The sequence below is a fragment of the Vipera ursinii genome (genome assembly GCF_947247035.1).
Source record: "Vipera ursinii genome assembly, chromosome: 3".
In the NCBI taxonomy this organism is placed as follows: domain Eukaryota; kingdom Metazoa; phylum Chordata; class Lepidosauria; order Squamata; family Viperidae; genus Vipera; species Vipera ursinii.
The window spans coordinates 189,970,847-189,993,414 of record NC_139516.1 but is presented as its reverse complement, the minus strand read 5'-3'; the positions used below and the strand labels follow the sequence as shown (position 1 = coordinate 189,993,414).

The following is a 22,568-nucleotide window of genomic DNA, read 5'->3' as shown; positions in this document are numbered from 1 at the left end:
GGTTTTAATCCTATTTGTTTAAGGAACATAAAGGAATAAATATAAAAATTGTGCTCATTTCAGAAATGATTCCTCAGAAAGACTTTGGAATTTGCACAAGTGCCGCACTTCTCTGGTATTGAAAAGTATGTGAAAATAGTATGTGAAAACTCCTAATGCTTTAAAAGTCACATAAACATTTATGAGGGAATTTATTAAACACAAAACCTGAAAAAATTGTGCTACTCTGATAAAATCAGGAATGTGCCATGCTTGTGTGAAATTTGAAACAATTCTGGAACATTTTCAAAGCATGCCAACATAGTAGCCCTGGCTGCTCAACTTCAAAACTCCCATAAAAATCCCTCACACTTCAAATATATATATATATTTCAATGGAAAGCCTGCCTGGAAGTTTGGCGGTATCATTGTTTTCCCAGTGGGAATCTGCAGAACAATCCTTTCTCCTTCAAATAGCCAAAGATCCCACTTGGACTGATTGATCAGCAGAGCCCACGGCAGGAGTTCTATCAGCAGCGTTTTCACACATGGCTTCCACACCGATAGCTTCACGCGCATTGGGCTATCCCACTGAGTGAGCTGTTCACTGCTGTTCCAAGGAACATATCAAAGGGGAGATAAAAAGAAAATGGTTAATTCATTGATTAAGTTTGCAGTTTATCATCCTAGCCATTCATAAAGCCTTGGTTACACTGTAGTGTTCCTGACAAGACGCATGATTCTGAAAAACAATCAAGACAAACCTGTCCCTGATTTAGGTTCTCTGCCTTAATTGAAATAGGCCTTTATTCAAAGATCAAAAAACAACTGAGATTTTGAAGTAATTGAATTAAAGATTTTCCTGGACAACACCTGGAAATGAGACTCTTGGCCATTTTCTTATTCTTAAAAAGGTACATATGTTTTCTGCATATATGACTGTTGTTTTTAAAAAATGAATATTAAACCTCATCTTCCTCCTACCCCTATGTTGCCATGTGAAAAATTACCCTCTGCCATGGAATGCAGTTTAGGTTGGAAAGTTACAAAAGGAAAAGATTAGAGTCTCCTAGTTAGGAGGGAAATGCTGAATAGATACTGAAATATGTACGGGTTCAAGAAAATCCTCTTGATATTCCAACTACTTATTTCTAGGATTAATACAGATCCCCTATGTACATTTACATAGCCTAATGGCAAATCTATCTTCATTTACTTATTTTTTTAAGAAAGACATGGCTCCATTGCATAACTCTCCTAATCATCTCTGAAAACTGTAGTAAAAGTAGTCCTCGACTTACAACAGTTCACTTAGTGACTGTTCAAAGTTACAAATGCACTGGAAAAACTTATGACTGCAACCGCTGCAGCATTCCCAGGGTCACATGATCAAAATTCAGATGCTTGGCAACTGGTTCATATATATGATGTTTGCGGTGTCCCGGGGTTATGTGATCACCTTCTGCGACATTCTGATAAGCAAAGCCAGGTTCACTTAACAACTGGGTTGCTAACTTAACAATGGCAATTTCACTTAACAACTGTGGCAAGAAAAGTCGTAAAACGGGGCAAAACTCGCTTAACAAATTTCTCACTTAGCCTCATAAATTTTGGTCTCGATTGTGGTCATAAGTCAAGGACTACCTCTATGCAGGTAGGGCTGTGGTTATCACCAGACTTCCTTAGGTTGCTGTTGGATGCCTTGCAATCTGCCAGTCCAAGAGTAATACCCACCCTTTCCCACTTTTTAAATGTCCCACCACATCTATGATACCCCCCAGGTGTGTATATCAAAATGGGGTTGTGGCATCACCATTCTCATGGCCTCTTTGTACCTCTGAGGTATATTGTAGCACATACAAAAAAGGCCTTTGATTTGTGATGGCACAGCTGACATCTTGCCTTTTTTGACCTCCCCCAGGCACTGATGATGATAGTTTTGTGCACTATGTGAATTCAAGGAAGGGCAGCCTCAACTGTCTCACAATTACAGAGTATGAAACAGATGGCTGGACTGAGCTGCCAGTTTCTTCTTTTGCCTATTGAACATTTTAGAAATAAACAAACATGAACAATACCTCAAACGAAACCAAACCAAAAGTCTATCTAGACAAATGTTAAGTTTACAAGCACCTTTTGTCTGACTTAACTTTATTTTTTATTTCTCCTGAGGTGTAGAAGTTTTTATGTATTCATTCATGATTTCTGGTTATTATTACTACATTCTTACAATGATAATTGGTGAATTGGTACCAAAGTAACCTGTTTACTATTATTTGCTGAATTAGGGCTGTGAAGCAAATCTACTGGTAAAAATACTGCATTCCGTTTCTGCTCTGGTCTGCCCTTAGACCTTAAGGCTACCTTTCTTAGAATTAAATTACATATTCAACATGTCTTTTTGGAGCAACAGCAGTCATTTTGGTGAAGCAAGAGAGAGAGAGAGAGAGTAGTCTGGATTGTTGAGTGGAAGAGGCATTCTAGCATTTTGGAAAGAGACCTTTCTCATCTCTGTTCTAGACATATGAGTGAGGGAGAATGGGACATTTAACATTGAAGGCACATTCATCCCCTCCCCTTCTTTCCTAAAGAAAACTAACCTGAATTATATAAAGTTCTTAAATGTGAGTTATTTGAAGATCACAAGTCACTTGCAAAGATATTTCTGCCATTGCAAGTAGAATAACTCCAAAAAGAAATAATAAAAAGGAAAAATACCTGGCAACATCCTTCCTTGTGTAAGGCCAGGCAGATTGAGTCAAGCTGCTGCTCCCATAAAAATCACTGAGTATTTCATGTATGGTGCCATTTGTATTTAATTTGGTGGCTATCTGTTTAATAAGCGCTGTTGAGATAGGCACTGCACATTCGGAGGGATTATCTTCTTCCCTGCCATATGCATAAAAAAATTCAAAAGATGTGGTATTCATTGCATGAATTTATTAAGAAAGCAACTGTCAAACTTTTGAGTGCTAAACGATTTTTCCAAACATGAAAATCCCAAGGGTCTTCCTTAACAAATTTATTAAGATGAAAATAGTAGTGTCATTATTATAATCACTGACCTAGCACTTTATTCAATATCTGCAAAAAAAATTAGAAAACTCAAATACAGCCACGTTCTAGATCAGACATCTTAAACACAAGGCCCGGGGACTGGATCTGGCCTGCAAAGTGGTTTCATGTGGCCTGTGAACCCACCCTGGAAACAGTGAGGGAATGGCCCCCACTGCTTTGGCCCTGGCCCAGGCCGGCCGGGAGCCAATGTACAATTTCGTGGTGGCCATCTATGCTGAAACGCATTCAGTCTTAGCTCCACAAGGCCATCTGGAAACAGCGAGGGACCAGCCCCTGCTGCATCGGCCCCACCCACTGGGTGTGCGCTGGGCAGGTATCACCCTTTGTGAGGAATGAAGAAATGCACCATTGCCTGGAAGTGGCCAGCACATGGCCCTCCCTACTTTGAGCAGGCTAGAGGATGGGCAGCATTGCGGTTGTCTTCAGATTCATGCCACCCGGCTCAGCCTCTCAGCACTGTGAGGAGAGCACCCCGCTACCTCCAAAACCAGGCAGGCTGGGGGCTGGGCAGCATTGCGCAGGTAACATCAACTCTCATGCTGCTCATGACATCCCTTCCCCCAGAGCCCACCAAGTAGGTGAGGGCCATGTGCTGGCCACTTCCAGGCGATGGTGCATTTCTTCATTCCTCACAAAGGATGACACTTCCCCAGCTGTGTTTCTTGCTGTTTTTCTCCCTCCCTCATCTCAAATATTTTCCCACCACTTGAAGGAAGGAAGGAAGAAAGGAAGGAAAGAAGGAAGGAAGGAGAGGGAGGGTCCGAGGGAAGTCCTGCCTTAGTCCTTCCCTGCTGCCCTTTCACCATTCCCTTGCCCCCTCCTCCTGGCCTATCCTGGGGGTTCTCTCATCCTATTGCTAAGGAAACTTTGGATACAAAGACAGGTCTCCTCACATGGAGAAAGAGTGGGCCTCCCTCTTGACTTTACCCTTGTACCCATCATGAGCAACCTGGCTGAGGACCAAGCATAGCAGCAGCAGCCTTGAGGAGGTAAGTGCAGCTGGGCACCCCCTTGGCTGGGCTTACTCCTGTGGCTGCTTGAGGGCTGGGCTGAACATTTGACCTCCGCGCCACCGTCCAGGCCCCCTCCCCGCATGGCCTGAGAGGAACAGTGACGCTCCTCCAGTGGACCATGCCTTGGCATTTGCCCCGGTCCCATCTCCTTCTGCCAGAGACCCTCAGATCTGTCCCACTCCTGCCCAGACCCCCATAGGTATCCTTGACGCGAATGATGTAGAGCTGGCCATGCCCACCCTGTAGGCCACATGCACTCCAGCCATGCCCATCCAGTAGGCCATGCCCACCCTGGCCACACCCACCCGGCCCCCTGAGGGCAACCACAATGTTGATGCGACCCTCAATGAAATTGAGTTTGACACCCCTGTTCTAGGTGGAAATAAAATGGTTCATGCTATAAAACTTTATAAATACAAATAGCATAATATTAAAAAAATAATATTTAAAATTGATTAAATATAAAAGTATATTGTGAATAAAATATTAAAATACTGAATTTTGGGAGGAAACCATATGCTGATGACAAATAATATTTATACATGCACATTAAGATGGAGATTTTCTGAGTTATTTGCTCATAGCCTCATATTACACTGAAGAGTAGGCTGACGTCTTTTGGGTAAAGGGGAAGTCTACAACACTGGATTTTTTTATCCAATAGTTCTTTGGATCTTCATCAGTCCAAAACCTTAGACTGCTTAAATAGCTATCTATGCTTTAAACAGTTGTTTCTAATTTGTGGTGATTCTACAAAATGCATGAGATCTGTGCTTCACACTTCAAAATAAAACTAAAATATTTTCTTAAAAAAAGATTGCCATGAAGTTGCTAGATTTTGTTATATTTTGTCAGGGAGACTGAAATCCCACAGGACTTTGGTGAGAACAATGATATTTGATCAGATTTGCTAATGTGAGTAAAATTCTGGGCATTATGTCTTTCTATATTAATTATTTTTATTTAATTTTAGAGTCCTGTGGGTACTGGTTGGGGGCGTGGCAGGTATGGTACTGTCAACCTTTAGTTTATGTTAAGGTCTCAAAAGTTACCAATAACAATTTGGTGATCCTTATAAAGCAAACAGTTGGGAACTACTGCTCCAAATTTCCATTACTTATATGAAATTGGGATAATGCTAATGAAATTTTGTATGAAATTATAAAAAGTAACTTTTAAATCTAACATATTTAGGAAAAAATTTTTTACCTGGCTTGGAAGGTTAAGTGATGGATTAGATCTGGTTCTACATTTTGCAGAGTTTTTTCTTGTCCCTTTCCAGGAATTAACTGCATTTCACTCAGACCCAGGTTTCTTTTCTCTAAATGTATGATGATGGGATCTGGAAGATGGCTCCTTATGATAAAAAGAGGACTGAAAACTATCTACAAAAGTAAAAGAGCAGAGTAATATTGGATGCAGTGTTCCAACTCAACATTCCATTATAACAAACTGTCAATAAATCTCTGTTTTAGGGTCAAACTGACCCTATTCAGAACAGGAAGAGTAAGATCAATTTGCACAAGGGGGAAGGTACTCACAAATCGTTGCTGGACTTGTGTCTGTGCCTCTAACGTCAAAACCATGCACCATACATAAATAATAGAACTATTTGATGATGGCACCTGCAGTGAAGGAAAATATATTTATAGAGGTTAATATAAATAACCACAACCAAACAGACTACAAAGCAGAAAGATCATTTTCAGCAGACATACAAATTGTTATATGTAAAGAATGCCTGTTTAGAGTCCAACTAACATTAGAGAAATGGAAGAGGCTATTTAGGCCTTCAACTGCAAGCCTTTGCTGAGTTCAGGAATCTAAACTAAAGCATCTGTGGCTGATATCGCTTTAGATAGCAGAGGTGGACCTTTCTTTCTTTTTTTTCCAGTCGCAATACATTGGCAATTCATATTTAATTTATAATCCATTATTATTTTTAATCAAATATTGTTTAAATATCTTTTTTTCTGTTACCAAGGCAAATATTTCTCATTCTAATTCCAGATATTTAATTTCTGTTTCCTAAACAAATAAACTTATATTGGTTTCTGTTACAATTGTTCATTTTTGTCAGCTCATTTGTCTAGCTTAAAAATGGTTCACATTGTTTCAAATTCCTTAAAGATTTATTATCTGTTGTATAATCTTTGCAGGTATAAACGTCCCAGATGGATTAGTTTGTAATTCTTTGGATTCTTTTTTCACTCTTTTTGATAATAGGGATAGTATTTGATCATTTTTCATGCAAGAATAGCATCATTCTTCCAATTATGTGGCATTTCAACAGTTCTTTAGGATTTCTCAAAGAAATTGCCAAAGACCATCAAGATCCCTTAGCTCTGAAGATTTAAACTAACTGAGAGTAGGATATTCCTTGACAAAATTTCTGTCAATCTCAAGTTTCAGTCCAGTGCCTTTAATTCACAATTGCCTGAGGTAACACAACCACCAGTTAGAAAAGACTAAGCAACAAGAAGAGTGAATTTGCTCTAACCTTCCTCTGTTGCCTATTAGCATTTTACTTTCTTCACTAAGAAAAAGAATTATTTTGTCTTTATTTGCAACAGAATACAATTTTTAATTAGCTTTTCTGAGGCCATCTCTATTTGTGTTCAGACTGGAAATGGCAGCAGGCACACTATTAGTAAGTAAATAGGATTTTGAAAAAAAAACATATATAGGAATTAACTCATTTGGACTGGGATATTTATGGGTTGGGGAGAGAAAGAAGGAAACATTAAGCAATTTGATTCTCAATTTGACTCTTTCAATCCCCCCTCCCCCAATATTTGTTTCCATACCTGGATGACTGTGCTATATTCTGTCAGCACTGACTCAAGTGACACGTCTCTTGACCAATCTTCATCCCCTTTAGCTTTTACACTCAATTCTGTCAACTCATTATTTTCTAGAACATATGATGGCAGTTTCTGCTTGGGTTCAAGGCAATCAAAGTGTTCTTTCACAACAGCCTGTCCATCAAGCCCAATATAATGTTGAACAACTTTCAATTCAATGCTTTCAGATAAGTAACTACATACAATTTGTCTTCCACAAATGATTATCTAGATTAAAAAAAAATACAGACAACATAGAAGAGTGTTACATATGAATCAGTTCACAGACCGAAAGCTAAAATGCACCTTGAACATACATTTACATGTAGCAGAGTTCCCCAACTTTTCCAGCTTTGGGGACCAGCAGAGGGGAGGGGATGGTTCTGCGTGAGCGACAGGCAAGCACATGCAATTACATTTGCACAAGCGGCAGGTACGGGTGTCCATCACTTGCACAAATGGAGCTGCATATGTGGGCACCTGCCACTTCTGTGGTCTGGTTTCGAATGGGCTGCAGCCTGGTACTGGGTCATGGTCTGGGGGTTGGGGACCCCTGCATTATAAAAAGATGCTTGTAAAAAGACAAGAATGCTCAGATGTGATTACCTTGGCCAGTGAATCAATGTTTAATACTGTACTGAAATCAAGCATTTTATCCACATATTCTGATATTTTCTTTTCCATGTTGAGCTTTGAGAAATACATAACATATTCTCAAATATCTTTCCTGTGTTATCTGAATTGGGATACTCTATTTTAAATACTGACTTAAAAATCAAGGTAGGTGAAGAGAGTTATCAGTGTAATTTTTTAAAAAAAAGAACAGACTTATTTTTACAGTTCAAAACTGAAAAGAAAAATCATGTAAAACTAAACAAGCTTCTCTGCGGGCTGGCAAGAGTTACCCAAGCCTTGATTTCATCTTATCTAGAATGCAGCAATATGCTCAGAAATGTGTTGCCCATGAAGACTACCAATAGGTTTTAATCAATGCAAGTTGCTACCTGTGATCATATCGTACAATGAAATTCCTGCTCTGGCCGACACCTGTTTCCAGGTCTGAATAGAAGTTGTTATCCTTAATCTTTGAAACCATAAACTGCCTAGGCTATTGCTATCAGAGAGGCCACTTACCGTGTTATGAATTGTCATTTGTTTTATATGCTCAGCAGGCACAGAGTCTGTAGACATTCATGTGCTGTTGCTGTGTTTTACTCAAATGGAAGCTGGTGTTTTCCATTTGCCACACAATTTTAGTAATACCTGTACTATATTTTAAATTGGGTTGTTAATTAGTTTGTTTTTAGTAGTAGTATTTTATGGCATAGTTGGCTGTATTACTGTTGAAATTATGATCAATGTAGAAAATCACTTTACATATGAGTAACTAAAGGCAGGGAGGGGGGCAGAGTGTCCAGGATTTTCCAAGAGGTAGTATTATGAATGCATCACAAGTAGTTCTCGACTTACAATAGTTTGTATAGTGACTGTTCGAAGTTACGACGACACTGAAAAAAGTGACTTATGACCATTTTTCACAGTTGCAATCATTGCAGCATCCCGGTGGGCATTTGTTCAAAATTTAGATGCTTGGCAACTGACTCATATTTATGACAGTTGCAGGGTCCTGGGATCATGTGATCACCTTTTGTAATCTTCTGACAAGCAAAGCCAATGGGGAATGCAGATTGACTTAACAACTATGTTACTGACAACTGCAGTGATTCTCTAAACCAGCGTTTCCCAACCTTAGGAACTTGAAGATGCGTGGACTTCAACTCCCAGAATTCCCCAGCCAGAATTCTGGGAGTTGAAGTCCACGCATCTTCAAGTTCCTAAGGTTGGGAAACGCTGCTCTAAACAACCGTGGCAAGAAAGGTCATAAAATGAGACAAAACTCACTTAACAAATGTCTTACTTAGCAACAGAAATTTGGGGCTCAGTTATGGTTGTAAGTCGAGAACTACCAGTAGTCCTAATGAACAAACTGAACCTGCCAAAACTGACAGATTTCCTTATGGTTTACTATGAGTCTTGTTTTCAGAACTAATGCCTCTATTAAACCTCTCACAGAAAGAGAAAAAGGATGATAAGAGAGAAAGACGCTTCGTGATTATGTCTGAACTGAAAGCATGAAAGCATCTGTTGCTATTGTGGTTATGACATGATTACATAAGCATGATTATGGCTAACAGCTTCCCTAGACAATATGATGGGAAAAGAATCCTATCTAGAAATGCTCATGTATTGCATGCAAACCTTTTTTTTTACTTACTTGTTTTTGTATCCCACTGAGCTGCTGAATCTTGATAATAAGTGAAGCTGTCCTTCCCTTATACTGAATAGTTCTGATAAATGCTCCTGCATTATCTACACTAAATGGCTCAGACCACCGCCAGTTTCCCCAACCTTCAATACAAATATGTAGCAGCTGAAAAGAATAAAAAACAAACAAAGCAGAAATAAACAATAAACATGTTAACTGATGACCCATAATAACCAGTTAACTTTATGGCAAGTAACAAGTTTTATTGCTGAAAAGGTTCTCATTACGAGAACTGAAAATGTCTATTACCTTTCACTGGAAAAATAAACAAGCTGCATGACCCATGTAATCTAGCATTCGAGGACATCATAAGTCTTGATAATCATGTGTTTTATATTCCAGAAAGTAAATAAACTTCCAGTTTTGAAAAGAGAATTTCTAAGCACGTTAGCCTATTTTATCAGAGGCTAAGTTTTAAATGAGGGAAACAGCCTGCCAGACAGTTATTTATGATGAGACCCCTTTCTCTAGTCTAGCCCAAAGAAGGTTACCAAGTTGATGTGTTGTGAATACTAAAAACACAAATAAAACCAAGGCCCCAGAAGGAGATAACAAACCCTCTACTTACAGCTTGAGGACAATGAACCAAGGCTAATGGAGATAACATTTTGAAATTATGCTTTCCATCCAGTGAAGGATGACACTGACCTTTAAAAAGGAGGCACAATAGCAATGTCTATATGTTGCAACCCAGTAACTTGCTGGCAATTTTTGGTCTCTTCAGCACAAAACTGAATATAAAATAAACACGTCCAGTACAGTGGGTGGCTTTTGAATGACAAGCGCTAGACCTTGATTACTAACACAAATATACAAGATAATAAGTACCCTGAAGGGGAAAAATCATTCTCTGAAACAACTTTGATATTTAAATCTTAGAACCAAACAGAGAAATAGAATTTCTGTGGCCAAAACCAAAATGATATATAAACAAAATACAAGGAATAAGAGTTTGGAGAAAGGTAGCTAGAAAAACAAAATGGAGAATGATATATAAAAACTATTCTATTATGGTGCATCACTAAAAAATAAAATGTTCTGAATTAAGATATATTATTATCTCAGGCACTAAGCTAAAATAGTTGGAGCCCCTCAAGCATAGGGCATGTATAAGACATTGACTAGTTTCTGCCATCTTGTTACTGTTTACTGTTAGGTAGATTTGTGATTTGTTTTTGTGCTGAGAACCTCCTCGAGTGGATTGCAATTGGATGGCACCTAAGTAAAACACAATGCAATGTTATGCAATACAATAAAGTGCAGAATATATCTAGCCTGAATGTAGACTATTTGTGTTGGAGAATCTTTCCCACCTTGTATAAACAACTACCTCATTAATGAGCACTGACAATTAATCTGCTGTCAGTTTTCAACAGGAAGTTTTCAATTTTTAGTTTTCAACAAAAAGTTGCTATCTTTTCTAACTTTATGTCACAAAAATTATTTGCAGTTGGCTGTCACTGTGGCTCTGCATTGGGAAGATGATTCAAATTATCTTCATATTTACATTCCAGTTTGGGGCTTTGGGTAATACTATTATTTCTTGGCCACATGTGATCATCATGTTAAATAGTAATTTGGTGGCATATCTGGTGCAAACAACTAAAATGGCTCTGAGGCTTAGGTCAAGAGATTTCTTTAGCACATGGCTACATGTCAGATATTCTGGCATAAAACTGATATACCGGAAGCACCGTTTGCATGCTCCCTCTTCCCCTTTTACTGCAGCCATCTTGGATGATGCACAAAATGCATTGATTTATGCTTTAGAAACTGATCAAGCCTCACAGTAATCCTGTATAATTAAGTTACTGCTTCTGGATATGTTGCAGTTGCTTCCATCCTCTCAGTATATGAATGTGTGGAATTTAGCCAGGCCCTTCCTGATGCTATTAGGTAACATTTCAAAGGTATGTATTCATGTGTATATAGGGAGTCTTTGTAGGACTGAGTTTGGGTACATTCTTTTAAAATGCTGATATCTGTGTTTTCTTCCCTACACCATTATTAATTTTTTTTAAAAAACATATAGAAACAGTGCAAAACAACCAAGCCAGAACACTTCACAGAAGAAGTTCTGGATTTTTGTTGGTTTTTATCTGTTCATGCTGAATCTATTTAGTGAACTATCAACCTATTTGCTACATACAATATATAACATGGTAACACCAGGATTTCTAATCATAATTTGAATACACCACAGGGATCGAATCGGCACATAAGACTAAGTCATGATGAATGAGCAAAATAAATAAATTATGGGATAGTGTTGGTCATCGACATGATGGCTTTGTTTGACAGCATGCAGAATTCTGAAGTGACACAGTCTTTTACAACACTTAAATCTATGATAGATTAAGATAAAATTAATGGAGTTTGGTCAGATATCTTCCATTAATTGTAAAAGTTAAAAGAAACCCAGATGTTAGTGAAAAAGTAGATGGTTTGAAATTAGGAAAGTTCAAGAAATTTCTTTAGCACATGGCTACATGTCAGATATTCTGGCATAAAACTGATATACCGGAAGCACTGTTTGCATGCTCCCTCTTCCCCTTTTACTGCAGCCATCTTGGATGATGCACAAAATGCATTCATTTATGCTTTAGAAACTGATCAAGCCTCACAGTAATCCTGTATAATTAAGTTACTGCTTCTGGACGCCAGTTGCGTCCCTATCTGGACCGAGATGCCCTATCTGGACCGAGATGCCCTACGCACAGTTACTCATGCGCTCGTGACCTCCCGTCTGGACTACTGTAACGGTCTCTACATGGGGCTGCCCTTGAGGACCACTCGGAGGCTTCAACTGGTGCAGAATGCGGCCGCGCGAGTTGTAATGGGGGTCTCCCGATACTCCCATGTAACACCTCTACTCCGCGAGCTGCATTGGCTTCCGGTTGCCCTCTGGGTAAAATTCAAGGTGCTGGTTATTACCTATAAAGCCCTACATGGCTTGAGTCTGGGGTATTTGAGGGAACACCTGCTGCCGGCATCAAATGCCCTTCGTCCAGTGCGCTCCCACAGGGAGGGTCTGCTCAGGGTCCCACCGGTAAGAGATTGCCGGCAGGTAACACCCAGGGATAGGGCCTTCTCAGTGGGGGCGCCTGCCCTCTGGAACCAGCTGCCAGTGGAGCTGAGGACTGCCCCCAACCTCTGTTCATTCCGCCGGGGCCTGAAGACCTGGCTCTTCGAGCTCTCTGGCCCAGGCTGAGGAGTAATTTATTTTAATTGGGGTTTTAATTGCACAGGGTTAAGTTTAATCTTTTTTAAATTGGTTTTAACTTTTGTATTGTTGGTTTTTAATTTCCTGTAAACCGCCCTGAGTCCTCAGGGAAAGGGCGGTATATAAATGTAATAAAATAAAATAAAATAAATAAATAAATTCAGGAAACTCAATGGACAATGGAAAAAATAGCTGGATTAAAAAAGAAGGCACGGGTGTCAAACTCGATCGTGTCATGTAACATATAACGCATCCTCGGGCCACCAATCTGACACCTCTGCTCTAGATACACCAAGCAGAATGATAGAAGGCACAGATAAAGAAGAAGAAATTCTGATTAGTGGTATCTTTACAAATACTCTGCTCAATATTTTTGTGAATCCCAATTTCAACACTCATGAAATTCTTTTTTGCATTAATCCTCTCAACATAAACTGGAAGAATTAACTCAATTACATCATATATTAATAATCAGGAAAAACTGTATAATTCATGTGTTTTCTCTTTAAAAGGGGATTGTCTGTTTAGCTACAAAGTCTCAGATAAGAAACCCAAATCGCCAAACATTTGGATTCCATAGTACCATTTTCTTTGGTCCTTTGTAACTTTAGCACAGAAGAATGGGATATTTAATGTAGATAATTCCCAGAACAGCTTAAACTGCTGAAAGGCTGCCATCCACTACATGAAAAAATAACCTTTTTAGATTGGATCACTAACTGCTATGCTAGTACAATGTCAAGAAGTTCTTATTTTTGCTTTGCAGTTAAAAATATCTGGTAGAAATATTTACAATAAACTTGCCAAATTAACAAACATATCACAAATTCCATTTGCAGTTTATTTTTGGCCTTGGACACGACTTCGCAACTAACAACAACAACAACAACAGTTCATCCTTATTAATTTAATTTGAATTACCTTTAAGGTTTCTATTCTATACTATTGTATTTAATTTTGAACAAAGTTGAACAAAATTGTTTATGGACTGCTATTGGGAATCATGTATACCATTAATGACAGCTAATTTTGCAATCCAGAAAGCATGTGACTAAGGACCAGGTAGCAATTTGAAATGTTTCATAAAAGGAGGCAAACTAATAGCACCAAATTAGGAATCCAGGCCATATGTTGCTGTTACATTAAAAATTCTGGTAGTAGAGTGGTAAAATAAAGCATGAGAAGAAAGAGACAGTGAGGATTCCACAGAATGGAAAAAAATAAATAGGAGAGAAATAAAGCTAATAGTAATTTAATCAATACTGTGTTTAAAACAGAAAAAATGAGAACCTTGATAAAATCAACTAATACAGTAATCCTTAAAGGTTTGTAAACTCATTTGAATTTGTGTCATTTCTTGAACAAGAATAATGTTTTGAATTCATTTATTTAATTGGGGTCATATTTATGCAGAAATATTGAAAATTCAAAAACGTTCACAAACTTAAGTACCCCTGTAATATAAATTGTTATAAATCTGAGAAGAAAAAGGGTTTAGGATAGCACCTCTTCCTATAAAACAGAGGTCTACCTAAGAGAATTTCTGTGAGGTCCATACCCAAAAGTTATTGACTAACTCATACAATTCAAACTGTGCTTACTGAAGCCTCCAGATGTGATGGATTTCAAACCCAGAATTCCCAGCCAATATGGGCTAGTGATGTGGAATTTTCCATGGTGTAGTTGGTGTTCAAAGTATTTGGAGGCTATCAGCATAGAAACACTTGGCATAGTGCATTTTTTTCTTTCTAACAAGTGGCATGCTTACATGCTCTCCAAGAGCAGTGGTGGCGCACTCGTTATAATGCAGTATTGCTGGCTAACTGCCCACAGCCAGGAGATCGATTCTGACAGACTCAAGGTTGACTCAACCATCCATCCTTCCGAGATCAGTAAAATGAGGAGCCAGATTGTTGAGGGCAATATGCTGATATTTGTAAACCGCTCAGAGAGTGCTGTAAAGCACTACGGAGCAGCATGTAAGTGTAAATGCTGTTGCTCTTTCTCTTAACTGCATTACAATTTCCAGAAGCAAGAAGGCAGTGTACTTTATAGTTTTATGCACCAGTATGAAGATGAGCAGAATCATGTACTGCTAATCCTTAACTTACAACTCTAATGGAGCCTACCCATTACACTTGTAAGTTATGACAATAGTAAAACAGATCATCATGTGACCTGCCCAATTTTATGACCTTTTGTTGCAGTGGCTCTTAAGTGAACCCATTGTTCACTTAACCATGCAAGAAATTGGAACCAGAGTTATTCAAAGAAGTACACGTTTATTCTATGATACCTCTACAAGAATCTGAACTACTAATGGTTAAGGCAAATTGGCTATAGACAAGAGACAACAGAATTCAAGCAGGGCTGGACTCAGATCTCTAGTGGGCTTGAACAGACTCCAAACTGATGATGTGCTTGACCCCTCCCTTAGTCTCAGCTTGGTCATATCCTACAGTGCTTTTGCCAAACACCAGAAGTAAACATTCTTCAGCAAAAATATAGTAAATCAAGGTCACATGACCACGGGACACTATAAACAGCCATAATTGTGGGCTGGTTGCTCAGCAGCCAAAATGTGGTCATGTGACCATAGGCAGGAATGGGGCCATTGGAACTGGGTTGAAAGACTTTTTGAGGGGTCTGTCATAACTTTGACACTAAGTGACCAGTCATAGGTTGAGGACTACCTGGACTCAAGAAATATCTTGAATATCAAGGACATCTGAACAAGTGAGGATCTCAAATCATGAAAGAAGTGTGGTAAATATATTTTCTGCTAGAGAAGTACAGTTTGAACAAAATGCAGTGAGATGTTTAGAGGATAAGCATAAAAATAAAGAAAAAATAATAATTTGTAGAATTATCTTTTTAACCATATGTACTCAATAAGATGTGCAGCTGTTTTCCAAAATATTGGAATCTAAAATTCTATCTTCTATTTATTGATGTTTTTAAGTAGCTATTAAATAAAGGGTTTACTTCCAAATCCCATAATTTGATTCTTTTACCAAATTTACATCTGAAACAAATATGTCTTGAGGTTTTAGCTATATACCACTGAGGCAAAACCAAAGGAATTTTAAGCCTCTTTTTATTTATTTTTATTATGTACTTTAAATGGGCAATTACAATACTTCTTCTCAACTATAATCAGCAAAATAACAATTAAGTCTCTAAATGATGCAAATGCTAATGAAATCCAATTCTTTGAAAACTATTCATTTTCATTGAAAGAACTGCTTTGCCATACTTAAAAAAACATTTTTGCAAAGGTTAAATAAAATATTTTATGGCAATTGCTGCTGCTTAGTGCCTCTGTAACAAGAAACATGAGACACAGGTTTTCCTTCTCAATAAGGGAGTGTGGTATTTGAGACCTGATCCTAACTCATTTTATTCCCAAGTGTGAGTTGAACAAGTCAAATATGAACTAATGCCTAGAGGAAAGTTTCTGACTCCAAAATATGGATTATTTCATATTTCACATTTATCTTAAAATCTGCTCCCAGAGTTCTTAAAATTCACTAACTTGGCAAGATGAGAATTATCATGAGGAATGAAATAGCTTCAAAACGATGAAATCATCTCATATTCCATTAAACTGACACTTGCATGGTTTGTCCACAGTTGGGCACTATTCTGACCTCCAGATAATAAGTTCCTCAAAAAAAAAAAAAAAGTCCAGCAGCAAACGAGTTTCGAACATACCACAACATAATAGGTCCACATTGAAGTCCTAATGAGTTTGTATTAATTCTGCATACTTACAAGCAAATACCATGGAAAAATTAACAGATTAAGGATTAAAACAAGAACTTTGCTCTTCTGGTCCCCCCAGGTAACAAGCTATTCTTACAAACTACCTTTTTAAAATATCCACACAAAGAAAGAGCCTTGGTGGAGCAGTGGGCTAATGCCTCCTTAAGTAACACCAGCTGCCTGCAATTAGTGCAGGTTCGCATCCCACCAGGCTCAAGGTTGACTCAGCCTTCCATCCTTCCGAGGTAGGTCAAATGAGGACCCAGATTGTTGGGGGCAATTAAGCTGACTTTGTAATAATGCCGCTTGGGGTGTGTGTGAAAGCCCTAATAAGCAGGCATATACATAGAATGAAGGCTATTGCTAAGCACATTGGTTTGTGCTTGAATTGTAAGCCGCCCTGAGTCTTCGGAGAAGGGCGGGATATAAATGGGATTAAAATAAATAAAAAATAAAATAAAATAAATTACATGATGCAGGGGTAGCTTAGAAGAAAAGAGAGGACTGTATTGAACCAAATTCCGACATTTCCCAGTGGATCACTTCCACTTCTCAATTTTGATGTCAAGGGAGGAGTAATAAAATATCAACAGAACAATAATAACATGGAATATTACAAAGCTCATTAATTTAATAATGACCAGAATCTTGGGTTTCAGACAGCCAGGCATTGTAGTGCTATTGATGATAAGAGAATGCTTCATTGCTGTTTTGCTTTTCTTTCCTTGTGGCCTCAACCAAATGTGTGCTAGGAAGGAGTCCATGGGAGTATCCCAAGGAAGAAATGCTCCCCAGAAAGAAGTTATGTAAGGGGCTCTTACCATTTCCAGCTGGATCCCTCCCCCTCTGTCCCTGTTCACTTTGCCTAGAAGAGAAAGGTAACTGTAGCTGCAGGAAGAGGAGAATCTATTCCAAAGTTACGAATGCCCTCTGGAAAACTCAGGAAAACAGTACAGTTTCTCCCCTCCAATTATGTTATTTGTTTAGCAAGAAACTTCAACAAATTGGTCTTCTTTAAAGTATTTTAAAATATCCTCTGTTCTGTTACTATTTTGCCCCTGAAATCTTCTATTGTTTCATTTTACATCACTAGCTTGTGCAGTTAACTTTTATTATTGAGGAGTGGGCATCTCATAGTCACACAGAGAATAAAAGTAACAACATTCTAAAATAATAATATGCAGCAATCTCTGAATACTCAGTGATACTTCCAGACAAGGATGCTTTAACAATGCCCAATCAGGGATGTCTATATTTCATTGCTTGTGGAAGAACTGCCCTTCCAGGTTTTTTAAACAAGCCAAATAACATTCTGCAGTTAGCTGGGCAATCTTACTTCCTGAAGTTCTAAATGTTGGCAGAAAGACAAGTAGAAAAGTTATGATGCTCACTATGTTGAGATAAAAGGGTTAAAAACTCCCAATCATGATTGGCTCTGTTTTACTGCAGTTTAAAAAGAGACAGAAACAACTATAAAAACTATGCTATTTCAAAGGGAAAAGATTAATGTGAAAACATTGCTTCCACAGAAGCAAAAAGCATAGAGGAAAAACAGAGAGTTATCAATTATACTGGTCATAACTTGCCAATCCCATCCCCAGGACCTTAAATTGCTTTCTATAATGCATAATCTATAGCAGAGTAAATGTCAAAGCTCCTCTCCTTTGGCTTTTTAAAAAGTTAATGAGTGAACTCAGCGTGGTTATTCCACAGTAAATATACACTAAGTGCAGGTTCCTGTGATCGACCTTAGCTGCTCAATTAACCTGCACTCAATTTACAGATCACAGAAATCATTTTCTTTATGATATGCTACATTTCTTCTTGCTAAGGAAGACCTCTTCCTACTAAGGAAGAGGGGGGAAAAAACCAGATAATGGTTCTCCCCAAATTATCTTATTTTCTCACTACTTTTTCCCCAAGTACAAGTGATGACTGTGTACAACATATGGCACTACCAAGACTTCTTTCAAGAGTGCCCAGCCCAGATTATTCTGGAAAATCTGCATGATCAGCAGCGGTAAAGCAATATAAGAAATTGTCCTTCAATCTCCAAGTTGCTGTTGCCAGCTATGATCTCAAAATGTTATAGTCATAATCTAATTTTCCACAGTCGAATCCCCTTCTTGCTTATGTTCAACAGCAAACAGCACACTATGTATCTGTTTGTTATTTTTGCCTAAAGCATATACATAAAAATAAAATACTAGAAATGATTGAATTTTTTTAGAATCTCTTTTTACTATCATTAGAATCTCCTTACTGTAAAATCCAAGCTTTTATGAAGAAACTGATTTATGAAAAACACGAAGTTGTTTGCTCTGTTGAACCAACACAAGGTTTTTCACTGCACTATGCACATACCCCAACTCCGTGAAAGCTTATGCAGCTTAAGCACATATATGTAGATAGAGAGGAAAATTTCTCTTCACAAATAGATGTTGAGGAATATGGATATTTATGAAATCCCTCAATATGCTTGGGTTATCATCAAGGATATCCTTCTCCAAGATCCCTATTTCTGGTTCATTGCTCAGCTTTTGGACTGTCATTTTCAAATTGTCTTTATTGACTACTGTCAATTGTATTGTCTTTTGTCAACAGAAGATTTGTGCTCACACTGTTAGGATTAACATCCCAAAAGCTGAAGATGTTTGCTTTCTCTCAAGCCCAATGATTTATATGCTTTCATACAGAAGCCTGAAGTCCTTTTTCTTTTTTCATTGGACTGTGTGTGAGTGCAGAGCACTGTTTCTCAGTCTTGGCAACGTTAAAATGTGTGGACTTTAACTCACAGAATGCTGGCTGGGGAATTCTGGGAGTTGAAGTCCACACATCTTAAAAGTTGCCAAGATTGAGAAACACTGCTGTACAGCTGCAAACCTGAATGAAATATAAACATTTCTGGGTTTGCTCATCCTTTTTGTTTATCTCTTCTGTCTTGTAGTTTAAGAATGGATCTTCAGCTGAAATCTGGAAAACTAAAGATAGGAGAATGCATGAATTCCCCCCCTCCAAAAATTTAAATTCAATTATTTCAACACTTTCCATTTTTAACAACCACTGCAAGTATTGCACTTGTATAACATACATACCTGTGGGGACTTGTGAGAGCGCCAACTATATTGGTGACTGTGAAGGCTCTCCAGCAAAACATTTTCATCTGTGTCTACCTGGCCAAACCGCAGTGTCTCCTGTGTGTCATTACAGATTACAAAGTGGCTAAAGACTAGCTGTTCTGCCTCAGGGCATTGATTCTGAAAGAAAAAGAATAGAAAACCAAAAATAAGCTTCAGATTAATTCCAGGATGTTTGGCAACTATCTGCCCAGTGGTGAGAGTTTTTGAGTCTTCACTAGCATAAGCTTTCCTACAAAGCATTCTTTCCTCATAACAACAAAACAAGGGAAATGCAGTTTTTAAAATATTTGATATATGTTATATCTACGTTCCATAGTTATACTAATATAAGTGAAGGTCCCATTAGAGTTTTTAATATTTTAGGAAAAACACCTTAGCTAAAGTTTTAAACTAATCAATCCTTCTGAACTGGTCTTAAACATTATTGTAGTGTCCATTCAGTTTTCCGAATGCTCAAGCAATTCAGATTTGTTTTGTGACAGGCTAAAATAAAAGGGCTTAATAACTTTTTAATGATAATAAAGTAGTTACCATTCTCAAACTTATATAAAGGCTGGTTGATATTCTCTTCTATTGCAAGGCTACTGTAGCCAAATACTTTTTTGAGGGGAGGGAGAATCACTATTTTTCTTTTAAAGTAATTGCATGAACAACAGTCGAAGGATGAAGACTTCCTTTATGCTTGAGGACAAATCTATGAATGTTCAATTGAACATTCAGAAATGCTTCTGTATCTGGGAACATCCTCCTCCTCAAAATGCATACAGAGCAAGGCATGTAGGTGAAAAATGAACAATACTGCAGACCATGAGGGTAATGTATTAATACACATCATAAATTTCTGACATTCAAATTAGAGAAGTTTGTTCATTGTCTTCAATCAATTGTATTTGGCCTCGCTTCTTCTTTTAAAAGATTAGACTACTAGAGGAACAGATATACTGGGCATCTTTCCATAGAATTGCCTTTTTTGACAGGGTATAAATTATCAATGTCTCAAGGATTTATTAATCCCTATAATACATTGTGTTACAAGAAAGGTTTGAAGGCAGAAGAGTAAGTGGCAATGTTACAATGAGATCTTCAAGACATTCTTCCTTTATATTTTGACCTTTCCATTTTCTCACTCCATCAATTTGAAGCTGATTGCCAATTCTCTGTATCCTTCATTCAATAAGTAATATATTATGTTGCCCACTTCTTCTACTGGAGCCTACAGAACCATAGCTGATTTCCTATTTTCAGTTCCATTTTTAATATTTCCATTATCTTTGGTTATATTGTTATGATGGTTGTCCGTTTCACAGCTGTAATTATATCTGGGTGCAATTAGTGCCTGCAATTAGTGCCTGCAATTAGTGCAGGTTCGCATCCCACCAGGCTCAAGGTTGACTCAGCCTTCCATCCTTCCGAGGTAGGTAAAATGAGGACCCAGATTGTTGGGGGCAATTAAGCTGACTTTGTAATAATGCCGCTTGGGGTGTGTGTGTGAAAGCCCTAACAAGCAGGCATATACATAGAATGAAGGCTACTGCTAAGCTTGTAAGCCGCCCTGAGTCTTCGGAGAAGGGTGGGATATAAATGGAATTAAAATAAAAAATAAATTTTTTTTTCTTCTGTAGAATCTTCTCCCACACCAACGGGTAAGTTCTTCCTTTGTTGTTTAGTTACTCATGGTTCTGTCAGCAATATCATGGAAGCATATAAAAGCAAGGAAGATATCGAGATTTCTCAACCAGCCAACTATTCCTTGGCCATCAGATTTCTAAAGAATGCACTTTAGAAAATGTACTTGTCAACACTTCATTTAGACCAACACATAAAGCTTCATTCTCAGGTGTTAGGTGCACAAAATATGTAATCCATTACTTCTGAAAATTATACAAAAGCACCCATGATGATGCATATACCTGTTCCTTGCAGAACCTGGTTTCTATGGTGGCCATCTGCTCTAATGTGTATGCATCATGTTACTAAAACTGTTCAAAAAATACTGCATTCTAACATCTCTTCTTGGCAGGATTGAATTGCTGCATCCTTTCCACAGAGGCCATTTATATAATCCCTGCTTATTTCCTCTCCCCTTTTAAATGTATATACCTATCCACTCTTAATTCCATTCAATAGTAGAAGTTAGAAAGGGGTTTCAAAATAATGAGGCAAGGTCAAGGTCAAGAGGATTTGATATTACAGACTTAATGTTATTAATTTATGTTATAATGTTATAACATTATAATGTTATTAATTATGAACACTGTAATTTAATTAAAATATTTAATAATAATTGAAGAAAGTAATACTGTCATACTGTAAGAACATACTTTGTTTTGACATTATTTAATGGTACATCTCTGATTACCATTAGTCATAGACATGAATTTACTTATTACCATTTTATACAGAGGTTTTCCTTAAAGAAGGTTTTTTTTAATCTGAAGAACTGTTGGCCTATATAATATCCAATACTATCCATGTTGCATAAATCTGTAGAGTGAAAGATTTTACTGGGCCAACATTTTGTTGGCAAAAAATCCAAAATTTAAATTTTTACCATAAATGATGGTAACCCTTAAACAAACATATCTTATTGTATTCAAATAAAAGAAAAAAAACCTATCACACATATTAATATACATAAACACTTAGAATTACTGGATTATGCCCTTTATGTTTCAGAATACTTTTTCTACTTAAACTATGAAATCCTATAGAAACTCAGAAAGGTATTCCTATTAAATTGAATAAAACTTTCTCCCAATTAAATTTTTCAAGGCCGTTGCTTACAGAAGGAAATCACTGCTTTTTTAAAAAAAAGTTCTATCATCTTAGGAATTGAACAGATGACCTGGGATCATAAAAGCACACAGCATGGTGATGCTGTAATACCTACTTCTATTGTTAAAGCTTCCATCATTATTTAAGAATAAAATGAGTTCACCTTTTGGGAAAAACAAATTCCGACAGAGGCTTCCATTTATCTTGAACTCCTGACCTAAAGGTGTAAGGCCAAATTACTTTATGCTTTGTATGTCAGCTCTTATCCGCAATGTGTACAAAATTAGTTGTTTCTGATACTTGGTTAGAAAACGTGAGGAATTCAATTAATGGTGGTGCTCTTGATTTGGTCTGGCAGAATACGATGCTAATTATGAAAACTGAACATCACAAAATACTTACTAGTGGGAAGTTAATTTTCAGTAT

General features: G+C 37.6%; 1 protein-coding gene across 2 annotated transcripts in view; it reads right to left on the bottom strand.

Annotated features, from left to right (window-relative positions):
- The window catches only part of VPS13B (vacuolar protein sorting 13 homolog B), a 354,177-nt gene that overhangs the window by 33,507 nt on the left and 298,102 nt on the right, over positions 1-22,568 (bottom strand). For both annotated transcript variants that reach the window (XM_083358950.1, XM_083358949.1), the window contains exons 43-49: positions 19,323-19,484; positions 9,189-9,344; positions 6,878-7,141; positions 5,612-5,695; positions 5,280-5,455; positions 2,698-2,868; positions 388-589 (exon numbers count right to left, since the gene is read on the bottom strand). In XM_083358950.1, the coding sequence (XP_083215076.1) occupies positions 388-589; positions 2,698-2,868; positions 5,280-5,455; positions 5,612-5,695; positions 6,878-7,141; positions 9,189-9,344; positions 19,323-19,484 (1,215 nt within the window). The remainder of the gene's footprint in view (positions 1-387; positions 590-2,697; positions 2,869-5,279; positions 5,456-5,611; positions 5,696-6,877; positions 7,142-9,188; positions 9,345-19,322; positions 19,485-22,568) is intronic.